General features: G+C 47.0%; 1 protein-coding gene across 1 annotated transcript in view; it reads right to left on the bottom strand.

Annotated features, from left to right (window-relative positions):
- Positions 1-20,905, bottom strand: part of COBL (cordon-bleu WH2 repeat protein) — a 346,405-nt gene that overhangs the window by 75,009 nt on the left and 250,491 nt on the right. Inside the window, exons 12-13 of the mRNA XM_068973146.1 lie at positions 4,155-4,293; positions 888-1,058 (exon numbers count right to left, since the gene is read on the bottom strand). Coding sequence (XP_068829247.1) covers positions 888-1,058; positions 4,155-4,293 — 310 coding nt within the window. The remainder of the gene's footprint in view (positions 1-887; positions 1,059-4,154; positions 4,294-20,905) is intronic.

The raw sequence follows: 20,905 nt of genomic DNA, 5'->3' as shown, positions 1-20,905 counted from the left end.
GACCCCATGGACTGTAGCCCACCAGGCTCCTCTGTCCATGGGATTTCCCAGGCAAGAATACTGGAGTGGGTTGCCATTTCCTTCTCCAGGGGATCTTACTGACCCAGGGATGAAACCTGCATTGGCAGGTGATTCTTTACCACGGAGCCACCAGGAAACCCTGTACGTATGTGCAGGTATATAAAGAGCCTAGGCCCTCTGGAAGCAGGGATGCTCTACATAGTGTTTGTTAAAGTTCAAAACAAATCCCAGGAAACAAGAAAGGCTGATCTCAGACAGGGTGTGACAGGAAGCAGAAACAAAACCAGTTTTTGATTTTGGCTGTCGCTAGACTCAAATCAGGCTGGTCCCCTCCTGGGGCCTCAGCCTCCCCTTCTTCAGGACTAACGTTTGGCCACTGGGTTCACAAACTCTTAATGGGTAAGTCCCCGTCCATCTCTGGAGCACAGCCCCCTGCCCACCGGGCATGCACAGCCCCCTGCCCACCGGCATTCACAGCCGGCCGCAGCGGGCTCACCAGCACAACCTGTATGACTGCATCACGCTGTGCTGCGCTGACACCAGCGAGCATTCTGAGGCCGGTTCTAACTCGAGGAACATTTCTCCGCTCCCGGCTGGCTGCCTTGGCCCACAGAATACAGTTTTGGCTGAACTCTAACCGAGCTCTGAATGATTAATGGGTTAAACAATGTTACACGGGTGCCTGCCTGGCATCCAGAGTGCGTTCACTGTTAACCAGACACACTGCGTCGAGCGTTTAGCGAGAAAAGCCAGAGGGGAGAGGCACACACATCCCCAGGCAAGAACGGAAAGTCTGGAAACCCAGCCCCGACACCAGAGACGGCCGAGACGAGGCGTCGACACGGAGGGGACCAAGAGGCACCTACGTGCGGGGCCCGGCCTTGGGCTGGAGGCCTCGGCAGCGGCGCCTTCCCCGGGAGCAGGCTCGGCCGCGTCCGCGGCGGGAGGCGGGTAGGGCGGGGGCGGGGGCAGCACTAGCTGCGGGGGGCCCCGAGCGGCGCCTCGGGGGGGCTTCTGTGGCACCTGCCGTCCGACACCTACATGGAATCAACAGGGGTCACTTCAGAAGGTGAAGCCACCGCTCTCCGCCTCCCACAGAAGGCACATCACCAGCACTCACCCAACCAAGGACAAAGTCACGGTCCCGGACGCACACACAGCCGCACCGGACGCAGCCACACCTGCACTGGACCCGGCCACACGCGGCACCCGACCCAGCCACACCCACACCAGACCCAGCCACACCCACATCGGACCCAGCCACACGCGGCACCCAACCCAGCCACACCCACACCAGACCCAGCCATACCCGGCACCTGACCCAGGCACACCCGCACCGGATCCAGTCACACCCACACCAGACACAGCCACACCCGGCACCCGACCCAGCCATACCCACACCAGACCCAGCCACACCTGGCACCCAACCCAGCCACACCCGCAACCAGGCCCGGTCACACCCACATCAGACCCAGCCACACCCGCACTGGACCCAGTCACACCCACACCAGACCCAGCCACACCTGGCACCCAACCCAGCCACACCCGCAACCGGATCCACCCATTCTTGGCACCGAATGGAGCCACACCTCACACCAAATCCAACCTCTCACATGATTCAATCATTTTATATTTTTGGAAGGCACAGTATTTTTAAATTCTGGGCCTGCAACTATTAAAACTCCCTAAGGAACTCCTTTTCTTCACGATAGTCTTTTTCAGGTTCACAGGTTTGTCTTGTTTTTGTTTTTTGGCTTGTTCTTGTTGCTTATATTTATCATCTACTATAATTTAATAATCCCCTAATTTTGTTTCCCTCCTTAAGCTCATTTATACTATCAATCTCTTTGTGGTAATAGCTTTCAAACTTGGTCTCAAAAATGATCCTTGGCTGGAGAAAGGGAGAGAAGTGGGGTCCCTCACTCCTGTCTCTCTCTCAGAACGTCAGAGCAACCCTCCTTGATCTATTCACATTGGGGATTTATTTACAATTTTCTATGAAAATGATCTGCTAGTAACATTTTTGAAAGTCAGTGACTTGACACAGGATATGAGTTACTAGTGTCATAAGCTGTGCTCATTATATTCATTTTAAAAAGTAGTTTCTTAAAGCTCTAACATTTAGACTCTTCTAGTAACTGAGTCTTATACTTTGTGCTCTTTATCAGACTATTAATAAAAATATTAAGAGACTTCATTTCTTCATCAAGGGTTATATCCATTTATTCCTTCTCTTGGTTATAGTTCTTTAGACACAGCTAAATATCAATTTTCCTATGTCTACATATCATTTCCTCTCTCAAAGTGCAAATGAGCTAAGGCAGTCTGAATGGGTGTGGTTCGCCTGGCCCACAGGTAAGGACAAAACAGCACCAACCCCAAGGCAGGTAGACGAAGAGGCTCACCACTAGAAGGCTTGGTTTTGTTTAGCAAGAAATTTGGGTCAAGACCCAAAGCCAGCCAGCTGCAATACTACTTTAGCACAAGTCCCAAACATTTAAAACATTTTGATCTCTAGGGATCTGATACAAAAACCTCAGTGTATTCTGTTGTGGTTTGAACTACTTTTAAAGCATTATCTTTTAACCTAAAGCCAAGGTTTTGGTTAAAAGTTCTGCTTGTGATGCCAATATTGTACTTTTAATTCATGGGGATTTCTGATGGTGATGGAAATCTGCCTTGAAATGGCCAAGACCCCTGACCTCAAAAATTATTCAAAGTTATTGTCTGGAGGAAAGGAACTTCTGGCCTCCTCCTTAATCCTCACAGACAAGTTTGTGGACCAGAGAGAGACTCATGCCCAGTTACTACCATCCACACCTCTTTGTAGAGGGAACTATCACCATAGTTTTCACTTTAAAATCCCATCTCTCTTCTCCTTTGATCCCCTTGGGTATCAGCAGCCAAACCCATGCCAGAATCTCTAAGCTCATCAGAGATGGGCCTCGGTCTTTCAAGGCTCCATCAGGAGGCCCTTCCTGGGGCTGAAATGGGCTGGTCTGGCCAGGAGGTTTGCCAGACTCAACCCATCCCCACTACCCTTAGCATGGATGCCTCTAAGAATTTCAACAGGGAACTCTCAATCTGAGTTCATCATGCATTTATGAAAAGAGTGAGGAGGCGGCTTGGAAGGCAGAATAGGGGTCTCATTGTTAAGAGAAAAAACAGGATTAGCTGAAGGAGCTATTGATCCTTTAAATTGGATAGCTTTTCCTTTGGGAAAGGATGCCCTGACATGAAATACAGGCTACGGCTCCTTAGAAAAGTCGATTCCAACTCTGTGAAATGCTAAGACATTAAAAGCAAGGTACTAACCAGGGGAAAATGCTGACAAACAGCCAAGTAGCTCTCATGAAAGTTTTAGGGACTAACAGTGAGACATTGCATCCTTGGGCATCTTTTCCCTTTGAGGGCTGCAGCCATGAGGTCAAGGGCAGACCACTAGGGTGCCCAGGAGACTGAATAACACCCCTGTAAGGAGGCTGAGGCACTTGTGTCAGAGGCTTACCTTGGTCCCTCCGTAAATGAAATAACAAACAGTGAGTGATTTTAGAATAAAACTGGCTAGCCCTGGCTCAGGGACCTAGGGATGGGAGTAGGATATTATGATCTAATAGGTCTTTCTGCTCACACATAATTGCACCCTTTTAAACTATATTAGGATTGCACCCTCTTTAACTTGGGTTCCCTTTTTCTCTAAGAGAATCATATATGAAAGCTATAGAACTGGTATGCTCAAAAACTGACTGAACTGTTGTCACCTGATCTTTAAAGCCCCTGTGTTGAAAGTCTTTCACACCATCATCCGTGGACTCCACCCTTGGACTCATCGCCTTCTACAAGCAGACACCAACTCCCAGCCACACGCACAGGCTCCCCATCAGGCGCCCCCTCCAGAGCCTCCTCAGTCACCCTCACCTTTCCCCACTGGCCCACCTTCTAAATGCCTGCACCACCCCTGGAAAATGCCTGCAGGGTATTACATGACTCACGACTGTTTATTTCCAGACTTTCTTTCTTTAGCCTAAATATTCTTCGGGTTAATGCCATCCCGGCGGAGGCCACTGCAGGGGTGAGGAGCAGCGCTAAGATGCAGGCCAAGCACCCAGAGGCGTGCAGACACGGTCACTCACCCGTCCTGCCCTTCCTGCCCTCCTCCCTGTCCTCCGTGCGGGGGGGCACCAGCGGGCTGGGTGGTGGGGGCTGTGGTGGAGGGGGAGCCGGTGCCCGCCTCTTCTTCTTCTGTAAGTCAATCTGCGACCCCAGAGACATCTGCAAAGCACAAAGAAGGACAAAGCGTCAGTGTGAGGGTGGCCGTGTACGTGGAGAAGCTGGCCACGGTGATGGGCACCCCGAGGAGGGCTGGCAGGTTGCCAGTCCCCTCACTGGATTTCCTGTGTGGGCAATGGAGGCAGGGGTGTGAGGACTGGGGCTGTGTTGCCCGGGAGTGGCCCTGTTGGGGTCTAGGGATGTTCAGAGATGCCCCCAAGACCGCTAGGTGGCAGAGGGCAGAAGCTCTGCCCTGTATTTCCCAGGGCCTGCAGGCACATCAGAAGACTTGGAAATCTCCCCTCAGTGTCAATATGCAAAAGGGGGTCCTCAGCTTTTGCACGTGTGTGCTCAGTCGTGTCTGACTCTGTGACCCCACGGGCTGAAGTCCACCAGGCTTGTCGGTCCGTGGGATTCTCCAGGCTTTCGTGCAGCCACTGTCACTGCTGAACGTGCGCATAAAGAGCACCTCGTCACGTGTGAGGATGTGCACAGAGTTCCTGCCCTGGGGGGCGGACAGAAGCCTCGGACTTCAAATCCAGGGACACCCAGTCCTTCAAGGGCTCATCCTGGGAGGGGTGCAGCTGACACCACCCGCTGGGCATCCTGTCCTGCTCTTGGAGCCGCGTGTTTTAATCCATGCAGGCTCCCAGATGACAGGGCACGTGGCTCTGCTTCCCAGGGAAGGCCACCTCCTCTTCTGGGCCAGACCTGGTGCTTCAAGTGTGTGTGTGGTATATGTGTGTGTGTGTGCTTCCCAGGTGGCTCAGCGGTAAAGAATCTGCCTGCAGTGCAGGAGTTCCCCAGGTGGGGAAGATCCCCTGGAATAGGAAATGCCAACCCACTCTAATACTCTTGCCTGGAGAATTCCACGGACAGAAGCACCTGGTGGGCCACAGTCCATGGGGCTGCAGAAGGGTCGGACATGAGTGAGTAACTAAACAACAAGTGCGTGCATGTGTGTAGTGCGTATAATTGTGTGTAGCGTGAGTGTGTGTGTGTGAAGTATGTGTTTGTAGTATGTGTCTATAAAAATCTACAACTTCATCAGTAATACATATCTCAATTTTTTTTTAATTATAAAAGGAAGAAAAATCCTTTAAATGACACTCAGATTAACTGCTAACAGTTGGCAAACATTTTTCTGGGCTTTCTGCTTTCTTTTAAAAGTCATATTCTTTCTATTATTCTATCACAATATATTATAACCACCTCCTATAACTTTCAAACTCTTTATGAAAAACATGGCCACAAAAAGGCAAACAGTTCCACAAAGCTTAGTCAAACCTGCCCACTCTAGTAGCAGCCACTTCAAACTGTCTTTCACTTAGCATTTACGCTGTTTTTCTAAATAATAAGCTTATTCTGCTATTCCCGGATTTTCCCCATGTTAGATTTTGCTTCCTACCCCAGAAGTTCTCGGAGACACAGGCACAGGAGACCCATAATGCCTGCACCCCCTCCCTGCCCCCCCCCCACACACTTTTCCTCCCAAATCTTAAAAAAAATTTTAGATCACAAGCATCAAATTAACATTCACTATTTATTTAACCATATAGAGTTATAGTAGATATAATTATGAAAACAGAAGTTTTCTTCAAGAGCAGGTTTCTCTATCCAAGACATATAAAGTATATGTTGACTATGTTTTCTTTCCAGACGAACTTTTGTTTCCTCTGAACTTGATAACTGATTTTTTTTCTAACTTTTTTCTTTTTGCTGAGTTTCCTGGTAATTTGCTTACCCAGATATTTTATCCTTTGTTTCCTGGATCCTATGCCTTTAAAAAATTCACTTCATTTTAGCGGGGCAAGGTGACTATCAGCTTTCTGAGACAAGAAGGGTGTGGGGTGAATTTTTGAGATCTTGAAAATCTAAGAATGTCTGCATTTTGCTACACTGAGCCATCCGCATGGTGCCCGTGGGGTCTCTGATGGTAAGAAACCTCTCAGGATGCTCAGCGCTCACCCCATCCCCTCCTGGCCTGCAACCCTGTGGTGAGGACACCCCACCCAGGCTGGCTGTCCGTCTTGTTTCCTGCAGCAGGCTTGGGCGTTGCCTCACTCCTTAGGTCACGGACCACCCTGAGGCATGCCTGGGGTGCACCTGCTCTTTGCCCTCTGCTGGGGTGTCCACGGACTCTAGCGGTCTGTACCTCCTGTAATTTGGTAGGATGTTCTTTGCTACTCCTCAAAGATTTTTTTCTTTTCTCTGTTTTCTCTTTGCTTTAAGGATTCCAATTACTTGAACACTGTGATTTCTAAATCAATTTCCTAATTTTTTTGGAGTATTCTTCTTTTTTAATTGAAACAAAGCTGACTTAACAACGTGCTAATTTCTGCTGTACAGCAAATTGAGTCTGTTTCTGTTCGTAAATAGGTTCATTTGTGTTGTGTTTGAATATTCTTGACTAATTAAAAAAACAAAACACCTTTTTACCCTCTCTCTTAGAAATCTCCTTTATTTCATTATCCAACTCTTTTGGCTTTTAAGTTTTCAGTTACTATATTTTTAACCTCCAAGCACTCTTTTTTGTTGTATCTTTTTGAAATATGTTCATGTCTTGCCTGGAGAATCCCATGGATGGAGAAGCCTGGTAGGCTACAGTCCACGGGGTCGCAAAGAGTCGGACACGACTGAGTGACTTCACTCACTCATTCACTCATGTCTTGTTTTCTGGATATACTCTCTTTTCTCTCTGAGGCTATTAATTTATATCTTTAAAAAACACGTCTTTCTGCTCAGCTATATCAAAGAATGAAATCATGCCATTTGCAGCAACATGGAAGGACTTAGAGATTATCACACTAAGTGAAATAAGACAGACAGCAGAAGACAGATACCATGTAATACCATTTATATGTGGAATCTAAATGGGATACACAGCCTTCAGATAAAGGAAACAAACTTATGGTTACCAAAGGGGGAAAGTGGTGGGAAGAGACAAATTAGGAGGTTGGGATTGACATATACACACTACTAGGCATAAACTAGATAATCAGCAAGGACCTACTGTTTAGCACAGGACACACGGTATCTTGTAACAATCCTACAATAGAAGAGAATCTGAGAGAATAGATAGATGTATAACTGAATCACTTTGCTGTACACCTGAAACTGACACAGCATTGGTAATCAACTATACTTCAATAAAAACTCTTTATTTTCATTTTCTTCTGGTGTGTGTGTGTGTGTGTGTGTGTGTGTGTGTGTGTGTGCACGCACGCTAGTCACTTAGTCCTGTATGTTCTTTGTGACCCCCTGGACTGTAGCCCCCCTGGCTCCTCTGTCCATGGGGACTCTCCAGGCAAGAATACTAGAGTGGGTTGCCATTTCCTTCTCCAGGGGATCTTCCTGACCCAGGGATTGAACCCGGGTCTCCTGCATTGCAGGCCAACTGAGCTATGAGGGAAGCCCTTGGCCAACTGCTCCTAAATAAGTATGTTTTTGAAGATAGGGGATAGGATCTGTGAACATTCATGAGCTTTCCTGGAGTTTTCTGGTCAGAAGCCTGCTTGGCTCACTGGGGGCATCCCCAACTATGCATATCTTTAGGACACTTGCTGCAGGTTCCCAGGTGGTGCTAGTGGTGAAGAACCTGCCTGCCAGGTCTAAGAGACGCAAGTGTGGATTCCATCAGCCACAGTCCATTCAATTCACCCCCTCTGTCTTCGGCGGAATATTAAGACTGTGATTTCAGTGATGACAAATTAAACTTCCTAGAAGTCGTTTATCTTCGCCATGTGCCCTTTTCTCCTCCTTTTACTGAGTTTTGGATACATTCATTGACTATAACCTCTGAGGTAAGGAACACATAAGACCGGAGGAAAAGCAGATTCAAAAACTGGTTTCCCCAATTTAAGAATCTTCGTCATGTGGTTACCTCCCAAAGTCAGGATAAATTCACCAAGACTCTTTCAAATAAACGGCTGTCAAAGTTTTCCACTGTTCTATCAGTGTCTATACATTGCTAATGTCCCTGGTTTTCCTGGGGTCGGGTTGCCTGTGGGATGTGTGAGCTGGATCCTCAGGAGACCCTGAGTGGGGGAGGCCTGGGTCCGAGGCAGCCACCTGCTGTCCACCAGCACCACCCTAATCCTGCCTCCATCTTCACCGAGCTGCGTGTGATGGTGATGCTGAAAGGCAGAGCGCCCTGGCTCTGGTTCCTGGATTTCTTCCTTTGGGGCTGACAGTCACCCATTCATTAATCAGGATTGCTCAAACACTATGGATGTGCCTGCCTGTGTGATTTTCCAGTCCACATTCCTCAATCTCTTCTTAAAAGACGATGAGCTATTTTGTTTAATGTCACTTGTTCACTTTCCCAGCAACTCCCCAGCTACTGCTAGATCCTTGTTCTGTGACTGGAAGGACAGTGACCTCAAAGGATACGTGGGAATGACAGAGTTCCTGACCTCCTACTGATGCCCACCATCGAATGGAGGAGAGCGAATTCTGTAACATGACATGATCTCCTTCTGGCTGGAACGGCTGCCGAGAGCTGCAGTTTGGGGCTGACTTGGGACACAGTCTCCTCTGTGAGTTCACGCTGGTTGATCAGTGCCTGCTAAGCTCCCACTGACGTCTGTATAATGACGACGCGTTCCAGATTCTGCCGAGCGCCGGCATCAAGTGGGAGATAATTAGAAAAACGGATCAGGAAAGCGATTCTTGCTCAGCAGCTTGGAAAAGCAATTTTTCCCCGTTGAAAGAAAGTTCTGGCTCACTCCTCGTTACAAGATTTGGAGAAACATCAAACTCCTCGAGCCTTTGCCAAGATGGTCCAGCTTTGCCCCCGGCTGCCCTTCTCCTGGATAGAAGCACAGTCCCTCAACAATGGCTGAAGACCATGAGTTTTCCGGGCACACGGCTACTTCTGATCAATTAAGGTAATGCCTTTGCAAAGTGTTTGGCAAGGTCTGAGACTCCAACCAAGACAAGATCTAACGGGCAAACTTCTCTTTTTTTTTTTTTTTCCTGGAGTTTTTGTTAGTTCAAGGTGTTTAAACGAAAGTACTAGAGAGGCCAAAGAGTTTGTTTAGGTGTTTAAAACTCAATATATACAGGCTAATAGAAAATATTATTAACACTGGCAGCAATGAGAATTTATTAAACATTTACTAAGGGTGCCAATGCATATCATAAAACTGCCTCAGAGGTCCCCAGGGAGAGGTAATTTCACTATCTCTGTTTTATAAGGGAAGAAACTAAAGCTTGTAAAAAGATTGCTTGCCCAAGGTCAGACAGCTCCCAAGTGGGCAGAGTTGAGATTTCATCTTGGTTTGAACCATTTTCCTCAGGTCTGGAAGATAAGACTCTGAGAGTGTTGAGTGGAAATATCTATTCCTGTTGCCTCATCCATCCATCGTTCCAGGCACGTGTGCTTGGTGCCAGTAAGCTCCAAGCTGGGCCCTGGCACACGCAAGTGAAAGAAGGAAACCAGGAGCATCTTTTTTCTGTTGGATTGACAGCTCCAGGGGGCTTGGCTGTGCCCAGCTGGGTCCTTGCTTCCTTGCCTTTTCTCAAGCTGTTCTTTCTGCCTAGAATGTCCTTCCTTTCCCAGCACTTAGATCGGCCCCTACTGAAATCTTCCTCACTCCTTAAGGCCACGTCTCAGGGAAGACCCCTGACGTCCTCTGGGTGACAGTCAGTCAGCCCCTCTTGCTGCCCAGATGCAGGGGCAGAGCATCACTCAGAGGTCAGCCCTTAGCTCCCCTCCCTGGGTTCTAGCCATCTGCTGCCATGCCTGCTGCCTTGAGTTCTGTTTGCCTTTGAGTTCTCTATAGTAAAGGGTGTGATTTATCAGTCTCTGAATTGCCACAATTTCTCACTTCTTGCCTTTGCACTTCAGGAATCAAATGTTTATTTGAATATAAGAAAGAATGAAGTAGGGATTTTTTATATAAATGGAGCATATTATAGAAGGAATTTATGAGAGCCTGCAAGTATAACACAGCCCTGGCCTCATATTCTCATTTCTCTTTTGTTCAAAATGTGAATACTCTATTGGTTTTACTCTGACAAATGAAGACTATATATGACCACTAAAAATATCTCAAATAATAGAGGGGCGTATGAAATGCTAAGTGAAACTCCTCACCTCTACCCCTAAAAGACAACCTCTATTAAATTGATGTATTTCTCCTCAGCCTGTTTTCTGTGTATCTACATATATGAACATTTACTAAAGCGAGAACACACACTCAGAAGGAAAACTGCTTTTCCACCTGTGATACTGCCCACTGCTGGGTAGGGAATCTCTCCCACGCCCTGAGGAGGGGACGGGTCCACCTCTGCAGGAACCACATGTGTGTGTACCTATCCTCAAGGTTTGGCATTTCGATTTTTCCAACAACTATTTCGAATACATTTGCAAAGAGGCTGCTCACATATTTCATCTGTTTCCATTTTGTTCTCTTCTAACACAGCTCCATAAGCTCACTGGCTCACAGGCAACGCAACTTTCAAATGAACTGAAATTGGGATCTCAAAGTAGACGCGTGCTCCAGTGTTCACTGCAGCACTGTCCACAAGAGCCAGGACGTGGAAATCACCTGAATGCCCATCGACAGATGAACAGGTAAAGAAACTGTAGTCCCTTCGTACAGTGGAAGGGCACTCAGTCACGAAACAAGGACATTCTTCAACATGTGGCAACACAGATGAGCCCCGAAGACACTGCTACCTGAAATAAGCCAGACCTGGAGAGCCAAATACTGCACGATTCTACTCACACAGAGGTCTAATACACTAGGCAAATTCATAGAATCAAAGGGTAGAATGGTGGTTGCCCGGGGCTGGGGAAGTGAGGTGGGGGGGTCACTAACCAGCAGGCATTTCAGCCAAGCAAGGGGGGGTGAGCTCCAGGTGTCTGTTGCACAACCCTGCACGCAGAATCAAGGGGGACGCGTGGCACACAGCACGGTTTAAGGGCTGAGTCTCATATCAAGGGTTCTCAGCACAATAAAACAAAATTCAAGACAAAACAGGAGACACGTTGCTCAACAGACCTTCCCAAAGGCTGTTATAGTTTACACCCTCACCAACGCCCCACTTTCTCCCCACCCCACTCAACAGCAGAACCTAGATAACCATTCTGTTTCTTATCAGAGTCAGTGAAAAGTATCCCGATTACTTTTTAGATCTAGCATTTTTAAATGCTTATTCTTTACTTGTGGTTGTGAGAAAGAGAAAGTCCATATCCAATAAGCTGTTTTCTCCCTACCGTGGTGTTATCCTTATCTTAGCATCAATCCTCTAAATGACATATGTTGTGAATATCTTCCCTAGCTTCTTATGGTCTTTTAATTTTCTGTATTTTTTTTTTTTTTTTACATTTTTTGGAATAGAGAAGTTATTTAGTTCAACCTGTCAAGTCTTCCCCCTGGCCCCACCTTCTTTTGCTAACCCAGGGTCATACTAAGAAAGGGCTTCTTGATTTCAAATGTTTAAAATTCTTATAACTTTAATGTAGTCTCTTGGTATACTTTTTCATAGTTTTTTATTAAATCAATCTGGACTTAATCTTGTTACATGCGCTACATTTCTCCCAAAGTGATGAAATGAGCTTACAACACAAATGACAACTATTTTATAAATCTGCAGGCACCTATATTATCATCAAAAAAACCCAGTAATAGCACACATTAGAATCTGAAAACCTGATGTTGTGTCTGATGCTTCCTTTCCCCTCTGAAGCATCTTATCCAGGGAAAATCTGGCCTGCTGGAAACCTCACCTTTTTAGAACCAGGCAGAAGCTGGCTGCCAGCTCATGTCTGTGATCAGTAGCAGGAGGCTCCTGCCCTGCCACACCTGGCAGGCTCCTGCCAAGCTTGGTCTAAACAATAAACATCACTTTGCCAACAAAGGTCCGTCTAGTCAAAGCTATGGTTTTTCTAGTAGTTGTGCACAGATGTGAGAGTTGGACCATAAAGAAGGCTGAGCACCAAAGAACTGATGCTTTTGAACTGTGGTGCTGGAGACTCTTAAGAGTCCCTTGGACAGTAAGGAGATCCAACCGGTCAATCCTTAAGGAAATCAACCCTGAATGTTCACTGGAAGGACTGACGCTGAAGTTGAAGCTCCAATACTTTGACTATTTGATGTGAAGAGCTGACTTGTTGAAAAAGACTCTAATGCTGGGAAAGATTGAGGGCAGGAGAAGGGGGCAATGGAGGATGAGATGGTTGGATGGATGGCATGACCGACTCAATGGACATGAGTTTGAGCAAACTCCAGGAGATAGTGAAGAACAGGGGAGCCTGGGATGCTGCAGTCCTCGGGACTGCAAAGAGTTAGACACAAATTAGCTACTGAACAACAAACAATAAATCCAGAGTTTCCTGGGAAGAGTCAGTGTCACATCCGAGAATTCTGAAAAACTAGTGATGCAGTCTAGAAAGATCTCCCTTGGAACTGCTTAAATAAGATCTGAACAGAACAGATTTTTACTTTAAGGGATAAAGCCTCAGTCATCTAGGGCAGCAGTTCCTAACCTTTTTGGCATCAGGGACCAGTTTTACAGAAGACAAGTTTTCCACGGATGGGAGTGGGGAAGGTTTCAGGATGATTCAATCACATTATATTTATTGTGCACTTCATTTCTAATATTATTACATTAGCCCCACCTCAGACCATTAGGCATTAGATCTCGGAGGCTGGGTCCCGGATTCTAAGGTACTTATTTCTTGATCATGTTCTCATTCTCCAGGGACACCAGGATGCCAACATTGAGGTATAATGAGGTTGCTCTCATTTAAAATTTCAACTACTGTTTCTACGTGATGATTATTCTGTATAATTTTCCTCTAAATACACTTGTGCTTTTTAAGAGGATGATCACAAGGATTTAAACAATAACAGCGTAGAAAAATGTATCAGCAAGAGGAGAGCGTAGCATGGTGGTCATGCTTGGACCCTGGAGGTAGAAAGCAGGGTTAGAGTCCTGCTTCCACTGTGAGATAAGCTGCTTCATCTCTCTGTGCCTCAATTTCTCCACTTGTAAAACAGGGATGAAAATATGTATTGTTTCTTTAGTGCCTGGGAGGATTAAATATGTTAATATCATGAAAAGGACAGAGAATGCCATCCTCACTGATGGGTAGTTTCTACTAAGACCTTTCACCTTCTGACCCCTCTCTCATCACCCCCCGAGCCAACGGCGGACAGCGCAGTGGGACCTGGACACCTGGAGGTCACCTCCAGAGTCAAACCTGGAAGGACCCCTCTCTTGGAATGGCAGGCTCCTCAGAGAATGCAGTTAGGTGTGCTAGTTAGGTTTCCGGGGGTTACACCTCCTGCAGAAAAGTGAGGCCATCCTGGGAGCTGTGAGTCGCACAGAATCTAAGCCAGCCGCCCATGCTCACTCAGATACTAATTTCTCTGTGACTTGCTCTTTGCTTTTCAATGGAACAATAGTAGTGCCCACCTCATGGGGCACCATATGGCATCACATACATATCACATGAGTGCTCAGAAATGTCCCCAGCTGCCAGAAATGCTGTTAGGAAGTGATATATGTGTGTCTGCTAAAGAAACAGGAAACAAACCAGAGGACATCACAGAACACAAAATTCTAGAGCGGGAACTCCAGCTCTTTTATTTCACAGGTGAGGACACAGAGGACCAGAAGCTGAATGATGCTTTTAAGACCAATCCCACCTGGCTCACCTTGACTAATGAACGAGAGCGCTGATGACCCCAGCTTAAGTGCCGAGAGGAAGATGCTGCACTCAGGGTTCCTGTACATCCCCGCTGCCCTGTTTAATCATCAAAACAACCTGATGGAGTAAACATCTGTCTCATTGTCCAGAAAAGAGAAGTGAGTTTAGAGGGCCCCAGTCACCTGCTGAAGGCCACAGAGCTGACCACTCTGACACTTCGTCTGCTTACAAAAGGGGATGTACCTGGGGCCAGCCCGTGGTCTCTGACACAATACCCTGTTTGGAAGGTGGACCCTTTGCGGGATTTGCTGCTATCTCCTTAGTGCTGGCAATTGTCCTTGGCATATTTTGGGTGGGCACTAAATATCCATTAACTTAGTGAATGCTGTAGCCAAAAGCATCTGTATGATGAAACCAATGCTTGTTTTCCCCTGAGGACAGGTGACTTTGTAGGAGCCTGTTATGTGTCAGAAACTGCACTTGGCACTGAGAATAAGAGGTGAGCAAGATGGATGGGACCTCGAGGCTGATTTCGTTGGAAGGGAGGTAGGTAATGATCAAATGTCTCATGCACAATGGCACTGCTCCTCGCCACAGGGTGCATGTGTGGAGAAACAGTTCAGGGGGCCTCCCTAAACAAGCGAAACAGTGGGTTTGGTTTTGGCTATGTCTGTGGGACTTCCTTGTGGACAGGCTGGAGGTGTCCCACTGAGACACTTGCATGGCAGTGCGCTGAAGCTAAGCATGGATGGGACTGTCCAGGAAGACGGTCAGGGAAGAAAGGAAAAGACAAAGCCCTAAGCAGGCCTAACTTTCATGAGGCTGGTACAGGATGGAGGTTTCTGGGAAGCTGTTTGAGAGCTGGAAAAACCTGAGGGGGTGTGGTGTCACGGAGCACGAAGCGATCAGGAGAGTCAGAGGCGGCAGAGCTCAGGATAAGGATGGACAGCGCCACTGTGCGGAGGGCGCGCACACCCACCGGGAGGGCGGGGCCTCTAAACCAGCGCAGCGTGGAGCAGAGACGGGGTGGGCAGGCTGTCAGGGTGGAGTGCCACAGGGCACGGGACAGGGGATAAGATGTAGCAGCCTGGGACAGGCGTGGGGCTGGGGGCGCATTTCCGGGGGCCTTTTGCCCACATGTTCCCCCTCGGGCTTCTGGCAGCTGAGCCCACCCCAGGGGCAGTCCCTTGGCCACTTCCCTTTATTCCTGAGAACTTTCAAGGTGGTTTCTTCCATAGTCAGTGGTGTCAAGGCCACCGTTGTGCCGGCTCCCAGGTTCACAGCTTGGCCTGAACTCCTCTGAGCTCCATGGCCACACACCTAAATGCCTGTCGACAGGAGCGCCTGGACACGGGCAGGTGCCTGCCCAAACCAACCCCTTGATTCTCTCCCCAGATCTCCCCCACGTGCATGGATGCTAAGTCACTTTAGGCGACTGCACCTCTTTGTGACCCCATGGACTGGAGCCCGCCAGACTCTTCTGTCCATGGGATTCACCAGGCAAGAATACTGGAATGGGTTGCCGTTTTCTACTCCCGAGGACCTTCCTGACCCAGGGACAGAAGCTGCATGTCTTTCATCTCCTGCACTGGCGGGGCGTTCTTTACTGCTGGCATGCTCCTCCCCCTGCCTCCTCCATCTCAGGGGAACAATAACTCCCTGTTTCTAGCTGTTCTGGGCCAGACGCTGCGTACCTTCCTGGAATAGTGCACACCCCTCCAACAGAGGCCAGTCTTCCTCTGTGGCCCTGTCACTGCTCGCCTGAACCCACAGTCATTTCTCAGCTGAATAAGTGTCACAGCCCCTCCCTGGCCTCCCCACACCCACCCGAGATCCTTCCACAGGACAGCAAAGCAGGCCATGCTCTGCCTGAAATCTGCAAATGCTTCCTGCCCATGAGGGCAGAGATCTCTTCAATATACTGATTTCATTTCCTTTGGGAATATACCCAGAAGTAGAATTTCTGGGTTGTGGGGCAGTTCTATTTTTAATTTTTTGAGAAGCCTCTTAATGCTTTCCATAGTGGCTAACCATTTTTCATTCCCACCAACAGAGCACAAAGATTCTCTTTTCTCCACACTGTGGCCAACATTTGTTATTTCCTGACTTTTTGATAACAGCCTTTCTGATAGGTGTGTGGTGATACTGATTGTGGTCCCTATTCGCACTTCCCTGAAGAGTCATATTGAACATCTTTTCACGTGTCTGTCTGTTGGCCATTTGGACGCCACTTGTGACAACGTGGATGGACCTTGAGGGCATTGCGCTAAGATGACTCAGAATATGTGGCATCTAAAAAACCCGAACTTGTAAAAACAGTAAAATGGTGGTAACCAGAGGCTGGGCTGTGAGGAGAGAGGTAGTTTTAGGAAACAGACTTACAGAGAGCAGATGAATAAGCCTTGGAGATCTAGTACTTAGCACAGCGATCATGGGCAGTAATATTCTATGATAATCATCAAACTTGCTGGAACACTAGATCTTGATTCTTCTCACCAGAAAAAGAGAAAGGACAGGCATGTGGGGGAACACAGGTGCTGAGTGTTGCTACAAGCAGATTACGGTACATGAATGTATCAAATCTGCCCACAGGGCACCTGAAATACACATGTTATATGTCAAGTAGATTTCAATGAAAACAGAAGTAAAGTCTTGTGGCAGAAGCTGCTGAGGGAACTGGATGGGAGCGGACAGTGAGCTCTGGGCAGAGGGAAGCTTTGCTGTGAACTCTGTCTTGGAGCAGACCAGAGGGTAAGTGAGGATCAGGTTGGCACCTGGGGCAGCTCCAACCTGCCTGCCAGGAGATGCTAAGCCCCTGCTCCCACAGCTGCACTGGCCCAGTTTTGGGCACCTGCAGAGATTATGCAAGAACGCAGGCAGACTGACACACTGGTCATGGTGCCATGCCTTCAGGGAGGGAAGGGGAAGTAGCAGCCAGGGAGGAAATGGAGTTCAAAGTCTGGGGCTTTGGGTCAAGGTGCATCACTCAGGGAATTAGCAAGTCCCCAGAGCTGGCTGTGGCCAGCCATTAGTGAAAAGATATTGCACGATATCAGTAAACAAAGGGTACTGCGGCCATCAAAACATCCCATTACAACCTCGCCAGTGGTAAGCCCTGAAGGGAACTCTGCCTGGAGCAGATGCCCACCAGGATGCCCACCATCAAACCTTCAGACACTGCAGCCACCACCACCCGCAACGGTGGACTCTGAGACTCAAGATGAGAGAGCATAGGATCAGTTCAGTTCAGTTTAGTTGCTCAGTCATGTCCGACTCTTTGCGACCCCATGAATTGCAGCACGCCAGGCCTCCCTGTCCATCACCAGCTCCCGGATACCGGCCCTAGATAACTGAGGTGCATACCAAAGGGTGATTTCACTGAGCACCTTGCATGTTCCCAGACATAGAAAAGTGCTACATCCCTTAACTTCAGATGTCGGCTTTTCTTTAAGTAACAGTCATCTTTGGATGTTCCAACTACCTGGTCTTTGTTGCAAAAATCACTATATATCCAGCACCACCACCTGTTACCTCTTCTGAGCTTATCTGAGAGGCTGTGTCCCAGGCTTCAGTCCTCAGTTTTATCTGCTGAATAAAATATAATTCTCAACTTTCAGTTTGTGCATCATTTTTCAGCTGACACCCCAAGGGCGTGTTTCCTTTGGGATTTGCTTGTTTCTGTCAGTTTACTATTTATTTAGCTTTGCATTTTCTCAAGGATGCTTCCCTTCCAATGTCCCCTGAGGACACAGCCCTCAGACCCCGCCTACTCAACAGATCGGATCTGCCCTCAGTGGGGGGTTGTCTAAACACCCCTTCTCTACACCCTTCCCCAGGTGAGACAGCCCTGGGGAAAGAGTTAGGTATTAGTACTGACCTGTGACTTTCCTTCTGGGAATTTGGGGAGGGGATTCAAGGAGTTGGTGACATCATATCCTGGTCTTACAGGGGTTCCTAAGTCCTACCATAAAGAGTACATCCACCATGGTCACTGATGACATAATATGTGGTACTCTATCAATCTTAGAGTACCTCTATAGTCTTAAGTTCAAAAGGTAATCTTGCTGTCAGACGATACTGTTGTTGCTGTTCTGTCCAATCACTAAGTCAAGTCCAGCTCTTCGCAACCCTATGAACTGCAGCACACCAGGCTTCCCTGTCCTTCACTCTCTCCCAGAGTTCACTCAAACTCACGTCCATTGAGTCGGTGATGCCACGATTTAATTTTGGTCACTACAAATAAAGTGGGAATTCGCAGGTGGTGCTAGTGGTAAAGAACCTTCCTGCCAATGCAGGAGATGTAAGAGATGCGGGTTTGATCCTTGGGACGGGAAGACCCCCTGGAGGAAGGCATGGCAACCCAGTTCAGTATTCTTGCCTGGAGAATCCCAGGGACGGAGGAGCCCAGTGGGCTACAGTGTACAGGGTCACAAAGGGCTGGACACGAGTGAAGGGACTTAGCACATCTGCACACAGAAACTAGCGCTGATTCTATGTGAGCAAGCATCATATTAAGGAGAGCAGTGTCTCCCGTTCTCCCGATTTCTGGGTGTCATCTGGGCAGATGGATGGAGCAAAAGCTAATTGAACTGACAGGTTCAGTCCTAAAGTTAGGAGAAAAAAAAAAAAAAAAAAGAGTCCTTCCAGGAACTGTACAAACCATGCATAGACCTATACCCAAAATAGGGGAATTTATCAGTTATTTGCTACTATTAGATGACCAAGGCTCCATACTTTTGGCCATGGAAATTCTGGGATCTATTCAATGTTTTTGGATTCTGTCTTATTCTTAGGCTCCTAAGAAAGTCTGAAAAGTCTCCACCCAAACTCGAGTGCCTCGGGTCAACTAAATGACTCCCTTAGGTTGTTTATATTCCATCCCTGAAAATTAAAGCCCTCTTCACAGGTGGGAGCAGGCGAGCTGCCAGGGAAAACAGTTTCTGTCATCACCATCTTCGGTAATTCCAGAAAGAAAAACACTGGGCATGCTTCATGGAAAGTTATGAGAAGAAACAAAAGTTGCTATTTCAGCACTTTCTTTCTACCTCACTTAGCACAAAATGCCCTAAAACAGAATACTGATTATGTGCTTTGGGTCCTTAAATAGAGATTTTAACATAAAATCTTTAAGTCTGATTTTTCCTTCCTATTTCCCCAATTGTATCAAAGATTCTTATACCCCTCCAACAGATATTTACGAAGGGTTAATTTTTCTCCTACTAAACATAGACAGTTATCTGAAGATTTGTAATCTTTGTGTTTTAATTTTAATTTTACTTTTTTTTCCGGCTTACTTCTCTTTCTACAAATTTTTATTTTATGAAAATATAGTTGATTTACAACAGCATGTTGCTTTCAGGTGTACAGCAGCAAGATTCAATTATACATATCAACTTTTCAGATTCTTTTCCCTTATGGGTTATTATAAGGCACCGAGCATAGCTCTCTGTGCTGGACTGCAGGTCCTTGTTAGCCGTCTGTTTCATACATAGTCGTGTGTATGTCTTAATCCCAGACTCCTAGCTTGTTCTTCCCCTTCGGCAACCGCAGAGACTAGTTTCTGTCTGTGGTTCTACTTCTGTTTTGTAAATAAATTCATTTGCATCATTTTAAGTGGCATATGGTATTTGTCTTTCTCTGCCTGGTTTACTTCCCTCAGTATGATAATTTCCAAGTCCAACCATGTTGCTGGAAATGATATAATTTCATTCTGTAAACAATTTTTCATTATAGCTGCTTTACAATGTTGTGCTATTTTCTGCTGTACAGCAAAGTGAATCAGCCATATGTATATGTGTACACACACACACACACACACACACACATATCCCCTATTTTTTGAATTTCCTTTCCATGTAGGTCACCACAGAGCCTTGGGTAGAGTTTCCGGTGCATCAGGAAACAGTCTGTTCTAGTCAGTTATCCACGTTATACATAGTATCAATAGTATATGCAAAAGTAGGAAGTCAAGAGATATCTGGAGTAACAGACAAGTCTGGCCTTGGGGTACAAAATGAAGCAGAGCAAAGGCTAATAGTATTCTGGCAAGAGAACGCACTGTTCATAGCAAACACCCTTTTACAACAACACAAGAGACAACTTTACACATGGACATCACCTACTAAATAGTATTGATAGTCAATACCAAAATCAGATTGATTACATCCTTTGTGGCCAAAGATGGAAAAGCTGTATACAGTCAGCAAAAACAAGACCTGGAGCGTACTGTGGCTCAGGTCATCAGTTTTTCATAGCAAAATTCAGGCGTAAACTAAAGAAAGTGGGGAAAACCACTAGGGCAGTCAGGTATGACTTAAATCAAATCCCCTATGAATATATAGTGGAGGTGACAAATAGATTCAAAGGGTTAGATCTAGTAAACAGAGTGCCTGAAGAACTACAGGTGAAGGTCCATAATATTGTGCTGCTGCTGCTGCTGAGTCGCTTCAGTCGTGTGCAACTCTGTCCAACCCCACAGACGGCAGCCCACCAGGCTCCCCCGTCCCTAGGATTCTCTAGGCAAGAACACTGGAGTGGGTTGCCATTTCCTTCTCCAATGCATGAAAGTGAAAAGTGAAAGTGAAGTCGCTCAGTCGTGTCTGACTCTTAGCAACCCCATGGACTGCAGCCCACCAGGCTCCTCCGTCCATGGGATTTTCCAGGCAAGAGGACTGGAGTGGGGTGCCATCGCCTTCTCTGAATATTGTGCAGGAGGAGGCAAACAAAACCATCCCAAAGAAAAAGAAATGCAAGAAGGCATAGATGTTTTCTGAGGAGGTTTTACAAATAGCTGAGAAAAGAGAAAGGAAGAGCAAGGGAGAAAGGGAAAATGACACTAAACACGGAGTTCCAGAGAATAGCAGGAGAGACAGGAAGGCTTTCCTCAATGAAGAATGCAGAGAAATAGGGACAACACAAAGGGTAAAGACTAGAGAGCTCTTCAAGAAAATG

Source organism: Capricornis sumatraensis, chromosome 5, assembly GCF_032405125.1.
Source record: "Capricornis sumatraensis isolate serow.1 chromosome 5, serow.2, whole genome shotgun sequence".
Lineage (NCBI taxonomy): Eukaryota > Metazoa > Chordata > Mammalia > Artiodactyla > Bovidae > Capricornis > Capricornis sumatraensis.
The sequence above is the reverse complement of the archived record's forward strand: the minus strand, read 5'-3'. Positions and strand labels throughout refer to the sequence as shown.